The sequence below is a fragment of the Diplotaxodon limnothrissa genome, linkage group LG22 (assembly GCF_057381915.1).
Source record: "Diplotaxodon limnothrissa isolate DT_005_m linkage group LG22, D_limnothrissa_male_GT1.1, whole genome shotgun sequence".
Lineage (NCBI taxonomy): Eukaryota > Metazoa > Chordata > Actinopteri > Cichliformes > Cichlidae > Diplotaxodon > Diplotaxodon limnothrissa.
Window position 1 is genome coordinate 1,640,328 of NC_140616.1, and position 20,899 is coordinate 1,661,226.

The following is a 20,899-nucleotide window of genomic DNA, read 5'->3' on the forward strand; positions in this document are numbered from 1 at the left end:
AGAATCTGACTCGACTTATTTCTGACAGTGATCGCCCACTGTGCCATGCTGTAGCTTAGCATGTGAGCATCTCTCTGACCCCGGACGCGTGGATCATATAAGACTGTATGTAATTCTTAACTGTGTGTATTTTGTGCAACACCAAGAAAGAACAAATAAGAAAAACACTGACACAACATCTACAGTGCGCACGTGCTGAAGCTCGGCGCTCCAACAGCGACGCTTCAGAAAGAGCTCAGTGTTTGTAAATCTGCTGAGCTACACGTGTTTAAACAGGGTTTTAACAGGAAGCTGCGACGTTTGGTGCATAAGAACAAATCTTTATTTATAAAATACTTTAAAACAACCACAGCTGATACATTGGAACTAAATAAAAAAAGTTACATACGATATAAATAAAAGCCAAATCATAAAAAGAATAAAATAATTAATTAAATAATTAATTTAATCAATTATTTTCGTAAATGCAACGATAGAAAAGGCCCCGCCCCCTCTGAGCTTCCTCCTGATCTTCCAGGAGCTGCTGGTCAGCTGACCTGAGCGGCCAGCAGGGTGTGTGAGGATGAAGACGCTCAGAGAGGTGGGCGAGACTGAAGGCGTTTAAAAACAAACATGAGAATTTTAAAATGAGCTCTGAAGGACACAGGCAGCCGGTGAGGCCAGCACATGTGCTCAGCTGCAGGCGCCAGAGCAGCGACTGACTGACCCAAACACCGGGAGAGTTACAGTCGTCCACACGGAAGAAATAAAAGCATGGATCGCTGTTTCCAAGTGCTGCCAAAGAGAAGATTTCACTGCTGCCAGTCGCCTTACATTCTAAAAACTGGACCACTGCTCTGATTTTAGTCCAATTTAAAACCAAAGTCAGTAACAAAGGTCTAAAATAAACTTCCAGGAGTCCCAAATCTACAGAGGAGAACTCACAGGGACCACTGGGTCCAAACACCAGCACCTCTGTCTTCACTTAAATTTAAAAAGTTGAAAGCGAAACAAGCTTTAACGTCAGAGAGAGGTTTTATGGAGACGCCATCCTTCTGCTCTTCTAAGGAGGAACCCAGAGGCCGTAAATACAGTAAAACAGCAGTGGACACAGATCCTAACGGCTCCTGTGTTCTCGGGGATCATGGAAGTAACACATAAACCCAACAGGACTGTACACAACACATGCAAGCAGCTTTTACATAAAAGACTGTAACACATTTTAAACACAGCTGTCCTGTGTCACAGCCAGGATCATTTTCAACACTTTGAACAATGAAGGAAGAGATTTCAGGATGACCGATGTCTTACAGCAGATATTTCACTGATTGATCAAAAGATTGAATCAGTTTCATCACGAGGAGAGAAACACATTAAATATAAAGAAGATAATCTTATTACATAACAAATAAATTGTGTTAAGAATCAAATTATGATACAAAAAAGACTAAATTAAGGTGCATAAAGAAAGTTGATGAGCATTGCTGGTCCATGAACGCGTGTTCAGCCTTGTGACGACTCGTCTGCTGCTCTTCAGCTGTTTGTCAGCTTCAGTCTGAACATTAGAAAAAACAATTTAACACAATTAAATGTGTTTAATTGGCAGCCTGTTACTGTGGCACACGGACGGACTGAATACACTTCATGACGAGCCTGTTGTGACCCTGCTGCTAGCATTAGCCGCTAACAGTTCTGCTGAGTTTCCAGGTGGGATTTAAATCTGGTTCTTGTGAGCGTCGTAGATTAAAAGTGCTCGTTACTGTCTGAAAACAGAACTTTTTCAAATGTTTAATCATCATGTTTCTGCCCCAAACACCCAAACCAGCACTGACAGATATACTGACAGTACCACGCCTCCTTTTCACGATTCTTTATTTCTGATGGCAAATCCATTGTAATGAGGAAACAGTCCAGAGGCTACTGTGGCACATAAAATCTATTCTTAAATAATGAATTTAAAATAATAAATATTTTTAAAATACTTCCTCCCACCTGGTTTGACACTGAAACTTGATGAGTGATCAGGCTCTGAGCTGTGAACAGTTCCTCTGACCCATCTTCTTTAAAAGCATTTTGTCACATTTATATGACGATCAAGCAGATTTAGCATCTATTTTATTCCCGCTGCTGCACAAACCTGCTGTAAGAGTTTGCTTTGAGTCAACATGTATTTACAAAGCACCTTTAAAAATGATCCCACTTTCTTACCGTCTTAGAGCAGGCTCATTTAAATGTCCCTGTGATGGAGGTTCGGCTTAAAGGGGCAGGAACACTTTTTAAAAGCCATGTGTTGGATTCAGTGGAGTCACATGACTCTGGCTGTTAGCTCCAACAGCTGTGAGGATGAAAGAAAAATTAGTTTATATGCTCAGGTACTCAGAACACATCAGTGTCTGCCTGCTCTGGCATCTTCACGCAGTCTCTTTGATGAATCCTTTTACATCCAAGTTTAAAGTGTGAATACAATCAGAATGCAATGATTACAATGCAACACACTCCTGCTATAAACCAGGAGTCGATTTATACAAACACAACTTACTAACATGAGCTTTAGACCTGCTAATCATTTTCAAACCAAACTTTGGTGTCTAACAGAGATTTGAGTTGACAGCAGATAAACGTTGTCTTCAGACTGACAGATGAGGAAACTCTAAGGTTGCTCATCAGGCCCCTCTTCTGTGGAACCAGCTTCCAGTTTGGATTCAGGAGACAGACACTATCTCTACTTTCAAGATTATGCTTCAAACTTTCCTTTTTGCTAAAGCATATAGATAGGGCTGGACCAGGTGACCCTGAATCCTCAGTTATGCTGCAATAGACGTAGGCTGCCAGGGATTCCCATGATGCATTGAGTTTTTCATTCCAACTTTCGCCAAAGTGACGCTCCATAAATTATTGTAGAGTCTTTATTACAACATAAAGCACCTTGAGGCGACTGCTGTGATTTGCCAGTATATAAAAACTAACCTGAACTAAACTGTATTAAACACAGGCGTGTGAGTATGAACAGTTAGCAACGAGGTACAGTTGTTACCCAGTACACCAGGCCTTACCATTTGTCGTGTTTTTTATACAGAACCAGGAGAACCACAGCGACACCGACGACCACGAGCGGGACGACCACAGCAGCGACGGGGATCGAATCATCAAAAACGGTCGAAAACCTTCATCAACACCTGGCTTTAAACATCTGTAGAGCTCTAACAGTGTTTTCAGTGGTTATCATGAAGTAAACTTTATTAAAAAGTCCTTATTTGTTTATTCATTGCAGATTTTAGTGATTAGAGTGTTTGTGGGTGACAAACATACAGAAGTGAAGGTCAGCAGCAGGATTCATATTACAGGATAAAAATAAAACTTTGGCAGCAGCTGCAAATTTCTCCACGCTGTGACGTCACCCCACTCTTCGGCGGCTCTAACCTTGTATCGTGTAATCTGCCCAGCAACCGCAGACTAGTTATCTGATTGGCTGCTGTCGGTCTGAAGAAGGCGGGTGTAAATGGAGGCAGCCAGTCGTCTGTAGCGCCCCCTACAGGCGGCAGCAATAATAATAATAATAATAATAATAATAATAATAATAATAATAATAATCATAATCATAATCATAATCATAATCATAATAATAATAATAATAGCAACCCGCGGGGACCGTGGGCTTGTTCTGAGCAGGTTTCTGTTTTTCTGAAGATTTTTGTCGCATCAAAATCATGAATTTCACAAAGACCTGGATCTTTTTGTTTCTGCCCTTCCTGTGGGTGAACGTGGGCCCGGCTGGAGGCGGTAAGTGGGCGGCATTGACAGACAGGAAGTGTGTGTTCGTTTAATCTCGCCCCCACCGACCTTAAATAAGAGCTTGATTCTGGGCTTTTCTGCACATCTGTGGCTGAAAGCTCGTCAGTGGACTGACTCACACTCAAAGTCTGGCTCTTATTCCTTCTGTTAATCGATCATCTGACTGTTTGAGCTTTTAGTCCATCTCATAATCCAGACTCCTGTTAGGACATGTTGACCTTTAACCTTCATAAATAGATGGATCAGCCAGTTTATTCATCAGGTTTTAATCTCTTCACATAAACGGAAACCCGTTTAGAGGCCTGTCCCGTGTGTGTGTGTGTGTGTGTGTGTGTGTGTGTGTGTGTGTGTGTGTGTGTGTGTGTGAGTTGGTTGACATATAATAACTCATCAGCCGATTCTTCTTCATCTTTTGGTTTAATATTTGTTGTTAGTGTTACAGAATGATCCCATAGACACACACACACACATATGGACACACTTGTTATGAACATCTGGGGTCCATACAGATGTTTCTGTTTTCCAACATATTTAAGGAAACAAAAAAAGTTAAGTTATCTCAAAGTCTTTCAGTTCTTCCTCCTGTGAACATGAGTCCAGCTGTTGTGGGTGAACATCATTTAATTGGCTCATTCTTGTGTTACATCAGTACACACTGTCTGTCCTATGATTTTAATATTAAAAAAAATAAAATGCCCATTTGTTTCAGAATTATGAGTCACTAAAAGTAATTATTATTAAATGTTATTAGATTATAGCTACTGATTTATTTTTTTATGTAGTCACAAACCCCGCCCATCAGAAGCGTCCGTTTCCTTGGATGAGTTTGTTTGTGTTACTTCAGCATTTCTTACAGTTTAACAAGTCCCCACGAACCCCCGTGAGTCCGACACGTGTTTAATGTGCGCAGATGAAATGTTTTCGAGAGAACAGCTCGATCAGCTGACGCAAACTGCTGCAACGAGGAAATAAAACACGGAGCAGGAACCAGGAAGCCCTGCGACACATTCACTGATCTAAGCTTAAACGTGTAAATACTTTCATCAGGCACGGCTGGTTAAGTCTTTAATCCGCACAGGGTCAAATCTGAAAAGTGATCATTTTAGTTTAAAAGGTTTAAACTATTCTAAAGAACCACAAACACGTGAAACACGCACAGATTTTTTTTTTTTAATTAATCTTTTTCCAGGGTAGACTTTGAGTAAAAAGTGAATCCTGTTTCTCTGAGCTGAGTTTTTCAGACTGATCAGTGAGCGCTGAGGTGAAGGTGTCCGTGTTATCGGTCCTTCAGGTCCTGGTGGTCTGGGCTGCGTTAAAAAACTCAGCTCGGCTTCTTAAGTTTGTGAAATCCTTCCAGTCGGGGACATTTGGGGTCTTTTCAACCACTCAAACCGGAAGCTTCTGTCTCTGTGATTAAATAAATAAATGCAGTTTGTGGGACAGTTTGAGCTCCGTTGGTTCTACCTGCTCTCTCACCTTTGTCAGTTACGTAAACACAAAGCAGGCCAGCAGGTGGGCGTGACTTGAAGGCGTCTGTGGTTTACGAGCGGCAGTGAATGCAGCAGTGAGCAGACACAGTCAGGAAATAGAGACGATCACTTCAGGAAGGACGCGTCCGACCGAAAAGCGGATAAATCTGAGACTTTTACCGAGCAGAGGCTCTGATTCGGAGTCACGATGATCTTGTTCGCGGTGGTGGTCCTTCTGGGGACGGCGCTGACCGTAAACTGCGGTGAGTTTGCGCTTTTTTACCGACGCTAGCGGAGCGGGTCCAAACCGAAAGTAAAAACGGACTGTGACGTCGCAGAAAAACAAAAGTTCAGACGACGATTTTAGTTTAATTTATCGGTATTAAACGGAGATTTCTGAGTGTTTCGGTGCCGTGGCGTGACTCTGTGCACCAGGTGTGTGAAAGTGGGAAATAAGAAAGCGCTTTAATCCTCCCAGGAGTTTCTCAAGTTCAGCTGCTGCCGCGGGTCTGCTGAGGCCCGAAGAGAAACACTTACAGACACAAATACTGAACATTTTATGGATTTAAGTTTTTCATTTAAATTCTTGGCTGTGTTTTAAGATCAGACAGTTTCGTATAAACTGCTGAGTTCAAAACCTGAAAACTTCAAAGCTGACTGAAGATCACGGCTGTAAACTGAGTGTGTGTGTGTGTGTGTGTGTGTGTGTGTGTGTGTTAACCAGTGCGATAATACAGGTTAGAGTCCTCTGGTTTATAGCAGTGGACTTCGTGTTAGCGGTTGTGAATCTTGTCCTGACACTCGTCAGTTCTCAGTAAACAGGTAAGAACAGGTGTGTCGCTGTGAGCTGATGCTGCTGAGCCGGACTGATCGCATCGTTATCATATCTGTGACGTGACGACCAGTCAGAAGCATCTCAGAGTTTACTGTAAACAACTTGTTTTTCTGCTTACCCGAGACAGGTGCGAGATCTGAAAATCTTTGATTGAATTAGTAACATTTCCCCACATTCAGTGAACGCACCTGAGACACTGCAGGGTTTTTTCCCCACGCTGACAGAAACACGTCACTCGTGTCTCTTTACACTTCTCTGTCGGTTTGAGGTCAGAGCTGCTGATCAAAGCTGAAATCAAAGGTATAACTTTTAAATGAAACGAATTACTGCTGTGCTGATGTTGTTTCAGGTCTGTGAGGTGACGTTTTTGACGTTTACACAGGAATGTTACGATGATCTCTTTACCAGGAGAACAGCTCATGCTGAGGAAAACTGTTTATTATTGTAACAAGTGATGATTCATTTTATTACATTTATTTATTTTTTACATTTAGTAATAAAATGTGACAATAATACTGATAGTTTCTCTCAGTCAAGTCTGCCTCACTAGTTTCCTTTGTTCATTATTTTGATAAGTTTTAAATTCAGTTTAGTTTTTAAAGTTTAAACATATTTTCTTAGAGTTTTTATTACTTTTGATGTTATTGTGGGTGTTATTAATAATCAAAGGAGCTTGCAAAGAAAAGCGTCTGGACTTCTTTAAGTTGCTTGAAGACGTTTCACCTCTCATCCGAGAAGCTTCTTCAGTTCTAAGGTCAAATGGTGGAGAGTCCCAGATATAAACCTAGTGGGAGTTTCCCCCCACAGAGGGACAAAAGGACCCTTGATGATCCTCTAATCGCCTGAGCCAAGGTGTGAAACTGGGTGTGGGTCCCAATCAGCCAGAGTTTCGGGTGGGTCATGCGAATTCCTGTTATTAATTATTATTATTATTATTAATTATTGTTATTAATAATAATAGGAGCACTGATTGTGTGATGTCCATCCATCTTCATCCGCTTTATCCGAGGCCGGGTCGCGGGGGCAGCAGCCTAAGCAAAGAGGCCCAGACCTCCCTCTCCCCAGCCACCTCCTCCAGCTTATCCGGGGGAACACCAAGGCGTTCCCAGGCCAGCCGAGAGATATAATCTCTCCAGCGTGTCCTGGGTCTGCCCCGGGGCCTCCTCCCGGTGGGACATGCCTGGAACACCTCACCTAGGAGGCGCCCAGGGGGCATCCTTGTCAGATGCCCGAACCACCTCAGCTGGCTCCTTTCGATGTGGAGCAGCAGCTGCTCTACTCTGAGCCCCTCCCGGATGGCCGAACTTCTCACCCTATCTCTAAGGGAGAGGCCAGCCAACCTTCGGAGGAAGCTCATTTCTGCCGCTTGTATCCGCGATCTCGTTCTTTTGGTCACTACCCACAGCTCGTGGCCATAGGTGAGGGTAGGGACGTAGATCGACCGGTAAATTGAGAGCTTCGCTTTTACACTCAGCTCCCACTTCACCACGATGGACCGGTGCAGCGTCCGCATTACTGCAGCTGCAGCCCCAATCCGTCTGTCGATCTCCGGCTCCCTTCTCCCATCACTCGCGAACAAGACCCCGAGATACTTGAACTCCTCCACTTGGGGCAGGAACTCATCCCCGACCCGGAGTGGGCACTCCACCCTTTTCCGGCTGAGAACCATGACCTCAGATTTGGAGGTGCTGATCCTCATTCCCGCTGCTTCACACTCGGCTGCGAACCGTTCCAGTGCGAGCTGGAGGCCCTCACCCGATGAAGCCAACAGAACCACATCATCCGCAGAAATCAGAGATGAGATTCTGAGGCCACCAAAGCGAAAGCCCTCCGCCACTTGGCTGCGCCTAGAAATCCTGTCCATAAAAATTATGAACAGAACCGGAGACAAAGGGCAGCCCTGGCGGAGCCCATCACCCACCGGGAACGAGTCCGACTTATTGCCGGCAATGCGAACCAAGCTCTTGCAACGGTTGTATAGGGATCGAATGGCCCGTAGCAATGGGCCAGACACCCCATACTCCCGCAACATCTCATCCCCAAACTCTGCTTCCTCCTCGGAAGACGTGTCAGTGGGATTAAGGAGGTCCTCGAAGTATTCCTTCCACCGCCTGGCAATTTTCTCAGTCGACGTCAGCAGCGCTCCGCCAGCACTATACACAGTGCAGGTAGAGCACCGCTTTCCCCTCCTGAGACGCCTGACGGTTTGCCAGAATCTCTTCAAGGCAGTCCGAAAGTCTTTTTCCATGGCCTGTCCGAACTCCTCCCACACCCGAGTTTTTGCTTCAGCCACTGCCCGAGCCACATTCCGCTTGGCCTGTCGATACCTGTCGGCTGCCTCCGGAGTCCCACAGGCTAACCAAGCCCGATAGGACTCCTTCTTCAGCCTGGTGGCTCCCTTCACCTCTGGTGTCCACCATTTGGTTCGGGGATTACCACCACGGCAGGCACCAACCACCTTGCGGCCGCAGCTCAATGCAGCAGCTTCGGCAATGGAGACGCTGAACATGGTCCATTCGGACTCAATGTCCCCAGTCTCCCTCGGAATGCTGTTGAAGCTCTGCCAGAGGTGTGCGTTGAAGATCTCGCGGACTGGGGCCTCTGCTAGACGTTCCCAGCACACCCTCACTACGCGTTTAGGTGCACCAGGTCTGTCCAGCGTCCTCCCCCGCCATCTGATTCAACTCAGGTTGGTGGATTGTGTGATGTAAGAAGATATAAACAGATTGCAGTACCTGCAGCTGACTGATGGTGGCGCACACATTCTGCTGTGAGTGGACCGAAGCTGGCTCTGCAGTAACCAAACAGAGAGACTAAGAATAATATCTTTAATTTTTTAAATATTTTCAATAGTTTTGTAAGATTTTCTGTCAGTTTTCTTCAGGTTTAGTTCATTACTGTAACCTGACATAATGTTCTGTGACTGTCACCGGTTAACTTAAACATCCAGACTGGACTCTAGTTCTTGTTCTGTGTGGAATCATCGTTGTTGTTAGAGCTGTCTCTATTTTCTTTAACAACTGAATGAACAGCGTTTTCATATAGAAAATTTCCGTTCAGCAGAGAATTATCTAACTTTATTAGATTAGATAAAACTTTATTAATCCTTCCGGTGGGTTCCTCTGAGTAATTCAGTTTCCAGTAGCACCGACAGAAGTTGCACGTTACAGAGTTGGAATACCAAAACAAGGGGAGTGAGAGAGTATGGAAATAAGCATAAATATAGCATATATACATGTATACACATATGTAAATACAGAACATATAATGGGGATAAAGGGGAATACTAGTGAAATATAGTCAATTCAAAATTTATTTCTATAACGTGTATATACGTTTAAAAAAACAACAGTCGACCAAAGTGCTTCACAATCGGTTAAAAACAAGAGAAAACAATAGAGAAACAAATAGAGATCAATAAGAAGACAGTGAATTAACAATAAAAACATAAAACAGGCCTGAAGGTGCTCATGCTGAACTCGAATTAAAAGCCAAAGTAAAAAAGTGAGTTTTAAGATGCGATTGAAAAGATTAAATCGACTCTGAAGTACGAATCTCCTGTGGCAGATTATCCCAGAGTCTGGGTGCTGCTGCGAAGGCCCGATCTCCTCTGTGCTTCCATCGAGACCTTGGTCGTGCTGAGAGCATCTCGATTATCTCAGCGCTCTTTTGGGGTCATACATGTTGAGGAGTTCGTTTAAATAACTCGGCACCATTTTATTTAAAACTCTGGGCTGAGTGTAGATGTCACACATCTCATTGATGAGATCTAGACCGCCACAGTCCATTGCACATTTCAACTATTGTGAGTCTATTGCACAGTGATTGTTGCACAGTTGAATATAAAAAACACTGCAGCGTCGTTGCTCCCGCCCTCCTTCGTCCTCCTGTTTCCCCTCCAGCGAGGAGTTTGTTGGTCCGAGACTTTGAGAGGAGCAACCTGTCACTGAACAGACTCCTCTGGTTGTTTATGACCACATGCAGAGGATGTCCAGCATTGTCCATAATGTCCAGCAGCTTCTTTCTCCTCTTCTCTGCCACTGTCACCAGAGTGTCCAGCTTCATGCCCACCACAGTTAAAAACCAAACCACGTTTGTACCGAAACTCGTAAAACCGCATAAGTGTTTGTAAACGTGAGCTAACTGAAGGCCGAGCGAGAGGAGGAAGTGTTTTGCTCTGCCTTTAAACATCAGTCAGGTTTGTAGATCAGGTGCAGCGCACTGACGTCTACACATGGCCGAGAACAGAAACTGAAAACAGCTTCAGCTTTAGGCTGTGTCCCAATCCAGCGACCGCACGCTTCGGCGCACTACGTACGGTGCGTACTACAAGTACGAGAAGTGCGGAAGTGAGAGGCCTGTGAAATGGGACGGTGACAGTGTGTATACAGATGTATCATATATATAAAAGACAAATATTGTTCGTTTACTATGTTGGCATTATTACGTTTGGCTAATTTGGCCATTTAAAATGTACGAGCTGTGATAACTGTGTCTGATAGAATGAAGAGTCGACTGATATATGAAATATTCCTTTATTGGGTGAGAAAATCAGACCATGTCATAACTGCTTTAAGTCACACAGAATAGATATCAGAGCCTTAAACAGGCTGACGTCTGCTAAATGGGTCAAACTGGGCAGAAAGTCTACAAACACATAACATCCTTATAGAATATGATGTGACACTATAGATCAACTTAGCTCAGAATATATAAAGCATATAAACAATTACAGCAATATGATGCAACAAACACAGCAGCTACTGATCCAAAATACTCAAAGCTTCATAGAACTGAAACCAACATTTATTTTTAGCTCCATTCTGCTGCAGATACAGACTTTAGGTTTCTGAACATTAAACTTGTTGCTGCCTTTCATAGTGTGTAGCTTGAAGGCCCTGAGTACTCTGAGTACTTTCTCCCACACTGGAAACACTGGGATGATCACATTATTTGAACATTACCTAATAAGACTGATTCAGCACAGACAGTTATGTTAAACTTTCCTAGCAGTCCTTCACAAACAGGGAACAGTCTGTCTATTCTCTCCATCTGTCAGCTGCTGCTGGCTCTTCCTCCTCCTCTTCCTCACACACTGCTGAGTTTGTCCTGGTGGATCATCAGGGCTGCAAAGCCTCACAGATGATGTGCAGCAGTGGGTCCCTCAGTCTGTCCTCACTCTGGACACTTGCAGTCGTCACACATGGACATCAAATGTGTGATAAGCTGCAGGATTCAAACACAAGTGTGACTTATAAACACATGTTCATACTTTTATTCCACAATCAGAGAGAAAGAAACAGAGAGAGAGTGCAGGACAGACAGACAGGTGACAGTCTCAGGTGTACACACTGCTACACAACAGCACAGAGAAGCAGGATTTAGTGTTTGTGTTATTACGAGTGTAAACAAGAAGAGTTCCAGATGGTGCAGTGGACACATGTGTGACTGCTGTGATTAAAGCATCTTTCTTTCAGCTTAACGAGTGAACCGTCAGCTCGTTCAAACACACGTTAAAGTGCGTTTGGCTCGACACCACCGAACAGAGGCAGCAATGTAACATAGCTAACATTAACAGTGCAGTGAATCCTGCTTGTGCCGTGATGTTCAGGAAACCGAGCAGCATCACTGACTTTCAGCTTGTTGTGTTTGTGGATATATGACTGACTTTAATTATCCATAAAATCATCAGATTCTCTGTCAGATTAAGGTCGACTCTATATATATGTAGAGCAGGGGTGCTCAATACGTCGATCGCGATCGACCAGTCGATCGCAAAGGTAGTATTGGTAGATCGCATGGCATTAAAAAAATAGATGCCAGCCTATCATCCATCCCGTCACTTGATTGATACAGGGAAGCCAGTCAGATGACATCAGATTTTTTCTGACGCTTAGGTCGCTGCGCATGCGCAAACAGCGGCGCGAAGTGTAGTAAAACTGACAAGCTAGTCAGCGAGTTAACTCCAATTTTTAGCTCTTGGTTTTTTCTCTTAAACCTGGCCGTCAGCAGCTACTGTCCGGACTATGCATCCCTGGCTGATTCAATTCAGTGCAAGTCATCAGAGTAAACTCAGGTAATGACAAAATATTTACATAGTTAATTGTGTTGTGAAATATTGGATATTGCGGTTATGCATGTATATACATTGTAGATATAAAGAATCCTCAATATATTTATAAATAAGTATATGTTTTGGATTTTTGTAGTGGGTAGATCATTTTGACTTGGTCATTTTATAAGTAGCTCACATGCGGAAAAAGTGTGAGCACCCCTGATGTAGAGGCTTTAAAACCAAGTTAGTACAAACGTCACTAACGTCACATGACTTTGCCGACATGTGACCAACAGTAATGTTTTAATGTTCTTCATTATCAAACATTTGCACATAAATAAGTGACACAATATTCAGTACTTACTTTTGACAGTTCACTCTTCGGCCGCTCCCTTCTGCCGTATTTTGCGGCAAAATTATCCACACCCACCGCCGCGCTATGAATTGTGGGATATATGGGACCATAAAGCGTGCACTGGACCACGATTGATATTTGGGGAAATGAACTGCGCAGTTGGAGTATGCATTTAGTGTACATGTCGGATTGGGACAGCCGTCGCCGCGTCGCCGTGACGTAATAGGTCTCAAAACGTGTACTCCGGAGCGTGCGGTCGCTGGATTGGGACACAGCCTCTGGCTGAACGTTACAGATGGTCAGTAAGCAGCTGTTGTTACTTTAATTTTAATTATCAGGAAAACAACTTCAATGCACGTGTCTGGTCTGCTGCTGCTTCTCAGCTGTCACACATAAATAAATTAATATTGTGTGTTTTCCCACCTGTGTGACTTTCAGACACTCACTCCCTCCATTACATCTACACGGCGCTCTCCAAGCCTGTTGGCCTCCCGGGCATCCACGAGTTCACAGCCATGGGTTTGCTGGACAACCGGATGATCGACTACTTTGACAGCGAGCATCAGGCAAAGGTTCCCAAACAGGAGTGGATGAGAGAGCGTTTACCTGCTGATTACTGGGATAAAGGCACACAGTCCCGCAAGAGCAAGCAGCAGTGGTTCAAGGTCAACATCGGCATCCTGATGGAGCGAATGAGACAGAATGACTCAGCCAGTAAGTCTTTGCTTTATTTCAGTGACAAAGCGAGGCCTGATTAATCCTGACCCACACATCATGGTGTCCTCTTTCTCTTTCCTTCAGCCCCTCACGTTCTTCAGTGGATGCACGGCTGTGAGGGTCAGACGCAGCCTGACGGCACGCTCAGGTTTGTCCGAGGCATGGACATGTACAACTACGATGGAAACGACTTCCTGTCCTTCGATGATAAAAATGGAGTCTGGGTCGCTCCGATTCCGGAGGCACAACCCACCAAGAGGAAGTGGGACGGCGTCCAGGTGCTGAAAGAGTACACCAAGGGATACCTGGAGAACGAGTGCATCGATTGGCTGAGCAAGTTTGTGAATTATGGACAGAAGCAGCTCAAACAGAAATGTATGTTTGTCATAAATATTAGTATTATTAGTCCACATGTGCCAAGCCTTACAGAGAGTGTTGAATATTGTTACGGTTTAAAAAATTTAATCCAAATGACTAAAGTGTCAAACACTTACGTCCTCACGTGCACATCCATTCAGCACCGTCTGGAAAAGATTAAACTTTTAAAGTCTTAAATGGAACTCCAGACTCTGCCGTTCCAGCCGAATCATAACTGAGTGTAGTTAAAGTATAAATGATAAAGTATAGTTCTGAGACAATAGACCCTGATTAGCCAAACGGCAGCCATTTGGACATGAAGCAGTCACAAACCCAGGTGTTGACTAAATAGAGCACAGCCTTCATTATTATTAACACCACATGTTTAACGACTGCTGTTACAAAGGCAGTGAGCCCCGCCGTCTGTTTGTATGCACGATATTCACTGCATGGTGGAAAGTCTTACTGTAACAAAGTACTGAAGGTACCAGCTGATTCCATGAGTTAATCTGTGTTCCAGTTACCACATGTGGTGACACAGTTTTCCATTTCCTGCTTCCAGCTCCACCTGAGGTGTTTGTGTTTGCAAAGAAGGCCAAAGTGGAGACAAACCTCATCCTGACCTGCCTCGCCACAGGCTTCTACCCCAAAGACATCATCGTGAGGATCAGAAGGAACGGACGTGTTCTGACTGCAGTCGACGGCCTGAAGAGCTCAGACGTTCTTCCAAATAACGATGAGAGCTTCCAGAGACGAGACCATGTGGAGATTTTGAAGTCTGACCTGTCACAGTTCAGCTGTGAAGTCATTCATGAGGCGACCGGTGTGAATGTTATGAAGCTTTGGGGTAAGAAACTTTATTTATTGCCTCTGTTGTTGATCATAACTCTGTTTCTTCAGTCAGAGCCTGGAGCTCCTCTGTGTCCAGCAGATCTGCATCATTCTGTCCTGATCACAGTCCTGAGGTCAGATCCATGTCAGTCCATCTAGAACTAAGCTAGCATGTCACATGTAGCCCAGCTCTGCAGCCCTGAAGAAGCAGAGCAGCGATCTCCTCCAGAGCATCACTGAATAGTTGCAGATATGAACAGTCTCAGTGCCGTCCCCTCTCACTGACCTCCTGTTGCTGCTCCACATCACTGCTGTCAGATCACTGACTCCATCATGACTGTGGCTTCAAATCTACATCTCAGTAACAAACAGCAGCAAATAACTGACAGTGACCTCAACCTGAAGCTTGTGTCTGTGTTTCAGACATCAATGACCTTCCACCGGAACCTGGATGTGGACCTCCGATCGCTGCTGCAGTGGGAGGAGTCTTGGCTCTGGTTGCTCTTGTTGCTGTAGTTGCCTGTGTGATCTTGTATAAAAAAGGCTGTCTTGGTAAGTCCAGTGTGCTGTTGTGTGTAATTATTGTTGAGTGGAGTTAAAATGTTTGTCTTTGTATCCTGTAAAAATGAAACTGTCCTGGTCTCAGACAGTGATGACACGGAGCTCTGTTACTGATCATCACATTTGAAACACATGAAGAAAATCATTGAAATGAATGTAAGAAATGTTGAATATCAGCTGCTCCAGTCTGTCAGCCTTCAAACACTTCACTTAGTATTCTATTAGGACTCCATGAGGGGGTCAAAGGTCACAGTCATGTGACATGATGTCAGACTTTCCTGTCTGCAGCTTCTGATCCAATAACTTTGAGCCCTCTGGGACATAAATGTAGTTTTTCTGTGCAGAACAGAAATGATTGATGTTTGCTGATAGTGTGCAGCTCGTTTCCTCCACCGTCTCCACTCAGACACATCTGCATGTAGAACAAACCACTGAGTTCATCCATCATCACTGACAGTCTGTGTTACGTCTCTTTACAGGACGCAGACGTGGAGCCAACGACAACAAAGGTAACATCTTTATTTTGCTGTCTTATGAAGTTTGATGCTCGGAGACTCGAGTCAGTCTGAGCCCATCCTTTAACACCTTTAACAGATTAGTATTTGTTCAGTGTAGCACAGAGGAGGTGAACAGGCAAACAGTGGAGGAGACAGAAACTTGAAGCATGAGGAGAAAGGTTAGAGCAGCCAGGCTCATGGTTACCTGTGGTCAGTATAAAGCTCCTAATATCTGGATGAGCCTGACAGGTGAAACATGGCTGCTGTCAGGTGTGTGCAGAGGTTCCTCTCTGTGACAGCTGCTCAGTTTCACTGACACTTTACATCTTTATGAAACAAACGGAAGAAAAAGTCAGACGTACTTTTGACTTTCAGTTTCTCTGTGGAGTCACTGCTCTTTAACATTTGTGACTTTTTATAAGAACACAGATAAAAAGAATCAAACATGAAGCACTGACTGAATTAAAATGTCGTTTTGTCTTTCTATCATTTGTATTTATCAGCTGGAATAAAGACTATTTATGCTCCTGTGTCAGGTAAGCTCTTTATTTCTCTGCTCTGGATGTTGTTAAATGTCAATGTTTCTGATATTTAAAGTGTTTATGTGGTAATAATATTTATACAGCAGCAGCTGAAAACCTTAAAGCTGATTTTAACCTGTGTGTGTGTGTGTGTGTGTGTGTGTGTGTGTGTGTGTGTGTGTGTGTGTGTAGTTGGTAATGGCGTTGCAAGCACACCTCTGATAAATGGTAGGTGCCCCTCCCACCCTACAAAGATTTATACAAAATAGTTTATTGAAGTTAATATTAATATTTTGTGTGTGTGTGTGTGTGTGTGTGTGTGTGTGTGTGTGTGTGTGTGTGTGTGTGTGTGTGTGTGTGTGTAGTTGCTCCTGTGCCTGCAGCTTCCAGCAGTGGTACGTGTTTCCTTCTCCTTCCTCAGACACACATAACAGTTTAGTTTAAGACCCAGTAGATTGTAGAGGATGTTCTTCATATTCTGTGTGTTTTATGTGGAACGGTGCCTCTTTTATATCAGTCGTTCTCCATCTGTGGGGCACAGAGTGGGATGTAGAGGACCAGTGAAACAAATTTCTATGAGAGTCATTGTTGCATTAAAATGAAACTTTGATAACTTTTTATTGATAATGGTGAATAAAAATTGTGTGACGTGGATGTTTTTACTTTCTGAATTGGAACAAAAAGGTTTTTAGGAACGTCGACTCCTTTCCTGCAGGCTTTCCTCCACGTTCCTTTGATGTGAGGTGTTCAAGAACACTGGGGAATTCCCACGTTTATCTTTAAATTATGACTACAAATATAACCCGGTCTATTCTCTCCCACTCTTAACTACATGACAGCACCACTTATCACCTTAGCCTGTGAGAAACTGCAGTAATCAATGAAAAGAACGACCCTCACATCAGAACGATCACCAGCATCACATCAGTGTGTTGCTAAAGTTTGCTGTTTCCTTCATGTAGCTCACAATGTATGTTGTCTTTACAGGAAGTGCAGCAGTTACTGTAGATAACAAGGCTGATGCTAAAGATGGGAAGGATGGGGAAACCGAACATCTCACAGGCAGTGACAGTAAGTCTCCCTCAGCTAACATGCTGCTCTGTGTTGTATAATATGAGTCACATTATTCTGTACTGTGGTATTGACTGATACATTTTAAGCTCATGTTGCAGCTGATTACTTTTTTCCTCCTTCAGAGTCCCTTGACAAAGTGTCTAACTCCAGCAACGCTGACTCTGGTGTCTCTTGTAAGTATCTCTGATGCACTTCACAGATTTACACTTTAACACAGGATAAACGGTAACTGGTCTGTATTTGTACAGCGCTTTACTAGTCCCTAAGGACCCCAAAGCGCTTTACACACACATTCACACACTGGTGATGGCAGCTACATTGTAGCCACAGCCAGTTTTTATTGTATCTCAACCTTTGTTCACACTCAGCTGATGTCAGTATAAAGCTCAGGTGACGACGATGCTTCCCCTTTCAGTTTCTCTGTTCCCTTTCAAACTTTAGAGACTTTATTTGAAAGAAGACACTAGTGTGAGTGTAAATAAGAGCAGTGAGCTGTAAGAGTTTAAGTTGGTGCATCTCTCACTGAGAACCTGCTGTTACTCTACATGTAAAATAATACTGTTGCTCCTCTCTGCAGCTGATTCTGACAAACAAGGTCAGGCCCAGGAGTCATCCTGAATCTTCGGCTACATCAAGTTTCAAGGCTTGCATGAACTAGATTATTGGCATACAGACGACAATAATTAAAAATAATAATAATAATAAATATATATACTTTACAGATTAAACATTTGAGGTATAATGTGGTTCTTTAGCTTTCCATGAAATGAAATGAAATGAGTTTTAAAAGTGTTCATGCTTCCTCAATCTGAACCTTCACGACAGCAAAATTTATGAGTCAGTTTTGATCCAGTTTAAGAAACTACAGGAAACCAAATGAAGTTTAAACTCTGATAAAGTGGGCGGAGCTCAGCAGTCACGCCTGCTGCCTCTGCAGGAAACGTCTCCAGGCAGGTGGAAGAAAATGTTTTAGAGTGTGACGTCTGTTGATGCATATAATGTTTTTATGTAGGAGAAATATAATTAAAATATCATCATATTTAGAAGTGAATAAAATGGTTGGATACAAAAACAAAGCATAAATGTAATGTGAAGGTTGGTGCTTTAACCCTTTCACTGTAAGTTGGCTTAACGAATCAGACCTTTACAAACAGCGAGACCTCAGGCGCTCATGAAAATTAAATGATTTTAGATACTCTGGTGTGATCAGTGTAATGTTGGCGTGGAAAAATCTACTGATTAATCTTCTTTTTTTATTATGGCTTTTATGAGTTTTTGGCCAAATTGAGTGAACTTCTAGATCATAGGTGTCAAACTCTGGCCCGCGGGCCAAATTTGGCCCGCAACCTAATTACATTTGGCCCGCGAAGCCATACCAAATGACTATCAGAGCTGGCCTACTGGTATTATACAGCTAATATATATATAGTTTAGTATTAAGCTTTGCTTGTTCCATATTCAGTTTTTCAGCAAACGTGTTTGAGTCCATAAGAAAAGATTCATTCTTATATCTGGAGGAATAAATATATTTCAATAAATATTAATGTTAGCCCGCGACTTTGTTCCAGTTTTGAATTTTGGCCCACTGTGAGTTTGAGTTTGACACCCCTGATCTAGATGATTACAAAAGCTAAAGTCTGTCTGTGTAAATACATTTAATGTTTTATTGTGCCTTAAATATTCATTTGCAGTGAAACTTTGTTTGAAAATAGAGAAACTTTTTCTGTGGGAAATTTGGGGCAGAAATCTGGAAAATGTTATGTTTCAGTATTTTCTTGCATTTACATCTAAGCTCTTAATTTGAAAAGTTCTGTTTCCAAGGTAATTTCTACTTTTATTCAGCACGAGCTAGGATTACTTTATTGGATAAGATGCTTTAATTATATTCTAGATTTTAAGTGTGAACTTTACAGTAAAAGGTTCAGTCCACATAATGAAACTGTCTGTGGATGAATGAGTGAAATATTTGCTGTAAGACTCAAATTCATCTTGTAATCCTGAAATGTCTTCCATTGTGTGGGCGTTTACTGCTAATAATAATGGGATTGTAAAGCATCGTATATGTGAAGATTGTGTAGAAAGATTCTTTCAGAGTTTGTGTTCTTTCTTTTAAAAAAGTTATTCTGTTTACTCTTTTTTTTCCCCATTTAAAAATAAAAATTTCACTTGTTTGTTTCTATTTTTTCCTGTAATAAAAAATATAAGAATAAGAAAGTGTAAGACTTTAAATTCATTTGAAAGCCTGATGCTTAGCCTCGTCCACCCCAGCTGTGAAACTCAGAAACCAGTCTGACTTGTTATCATCTATCGTCCACCTGGGCCTTACACAGAGTTTCTGTCTGATTTCTCAGACTTTATATCTAATTTAGTTCTGAGCTCAGATAAAATAATTATTGTGGGTGATTTTAACATCCATGTAGATGCTAAAAATGACAGCCTCAACATGGCATTTAATCTGTTATTAGACTCAATTGGCTTCTCTCAAAATGTAAAAGAACCCACCCACCACTTTAATCACACTCTAGATCTTGTTTTAACATATGGCATAGAAACTGAACATTTAACAGTGTTTCCTGAAAACCCTCTCCTGTCTGATCATTTCCTGATAACATTTACATTTACAATAATTGATTACACAGCGGTGGAGAGTAGACTTTATCACAGTAGATGTCTTTCTGAAAGCGCTGTAACTAAGTTTAAGAATATAACTCACCTCTCTGGGAACATCTCAGGCCGTCCAAAGTTTGGAGGCCTATCTCTCCTCACCAGCTAAATTATTGTGATGGTGTTTATTATGTTTCTCTCTTTTTTGCTAGTTTTCTCTTTTTCTCTCAACAGGTGATCCGGGAATTTTTTTTTCTTTTTAAGTGCCCTTTCTCACGGTCCTCCTTCCTGTCTGTTTTTCTTTTCCTGCATCTTTCTTCCTTTCCTATCACCAGCCATGTCTGTCCCGTCTGTGACAGCTAACAGATCATCTGCAGAGGAATGGCTTATTTGAAGAGTTTCAGTCAAGTTTCAGAGCTCAGCACAGAAACGGCTTTAGTGAAGGTTACAAATGATCTTCTTATGGCCTCTGACAGTTCAATTCAATTTTATTTATATAGCGCCAAATCACAACATAAGTCGCCTCAAGGCGCTTCATAGATACAGAGAAAAACCCAACAATCATATGACCCCCTATGAGCAGCACTTCGGCGACAGTGGGAAGGAAAAACTCCCTTTTAACAGGAAGAAACCTCCGGCAGAACCAGGCTCAGGGAGGGGCGGGGCCATCTGCTGTGATTGGTTGGGGTGAGAGAAGGAAGACAGGATAAAGACATGCTGTGGAAGAGAGACAGAGGTTAATAACAGATATGATTCAATGCAGAGAGGTCTGTTAATACATAGTGAGTGAGAAAGGTGACTGGAAAGGAAAAACTCAATGCATCATGGGAATCCCCCGGCAGCCTACGTCTATTGCAGCATAACTAAGGGAGGATTCAGGGTCACCTGGTCCAGCCCTAACTATATGCTTTAGCAAAAAGGAAAGTTTGAAGCCTAATCTTGAAAGTAGAGATAGTGTCTGTCTCCTGAATCCAAACTGGAAGCTGGTTCCACAGAAGAGGGGCCTGAAAACTGAAGGCTCTGCCTCCCATTCTACTTTTAAATACTCTAGGAACAACAAGTAGGCCTGCAGAGCGAGAGCGAAGTGCTCTAATAGGGTGATATGGTACTACAAGGTCATTAAGATAAGATGGGGCCTGATTATTTAAGACCTTGTATGTGAGGAGCAGGATTTTGAATTCTGGATTTAACAGGAAGCCAAAACAGGAGAAATCTGCTCTCTCTTTCTAGTCCCTGTCAGGACTCTTGCTGC

The 20,899-nt window shown here is 42.9% G+C and overlaps 1 protein-coding gene across 2 annotated transcripts; it reads left to right on the forward strand.

Annotated features, from left to right (window-relative positions):
- Positions 1-5,328: 5,328 nt before the first annotated feature.
- LOC146609103 (class I histocompatibility antigen, F10 alpha chain-like) lies at positions 5,329-19,181 on the forward strand. 2 transcript variants are annotated; one of them, XM_085346612.1, is made up of 12 exons: positions 5,329-5,503; positions 12,924-13,199; positions 13,287-13,577; positions 14,122-14,406; positions 14,814-14,942; positions 15,431-15,460; positions 15,952-15,984; positions 16,162-16,197; positions 16,335-16,364; positions 16,957-17,040; positions 17,166-17,216; positions 17,621-19,181. In XM_085346612.1, exons 1-12 carry the CDS (start codon positions 5,449-5,451, stop codon positions 17,659-17,661), a joined length of 1,341 nt encoding a protein of 446 aa, XP_085202738.1. In that variant the 5' UTR covers positions 5,329-5,448; the 3' UTR covers positions 17,662-19,181. The 2 variants fall into 2 exon arrangements, with proteins under 2 accessions (XP_085202738.1, XP_085202739.1); XM_085346613.1 differs by lacking the exon at positions 16,335-16,364 and having other exon boundaries at positions 16,162-16,207; positions 16,955-17,040.
- The last annotated feature ends 1,718 nt before the right edge of the window (positions 19,182-20,899 follow it).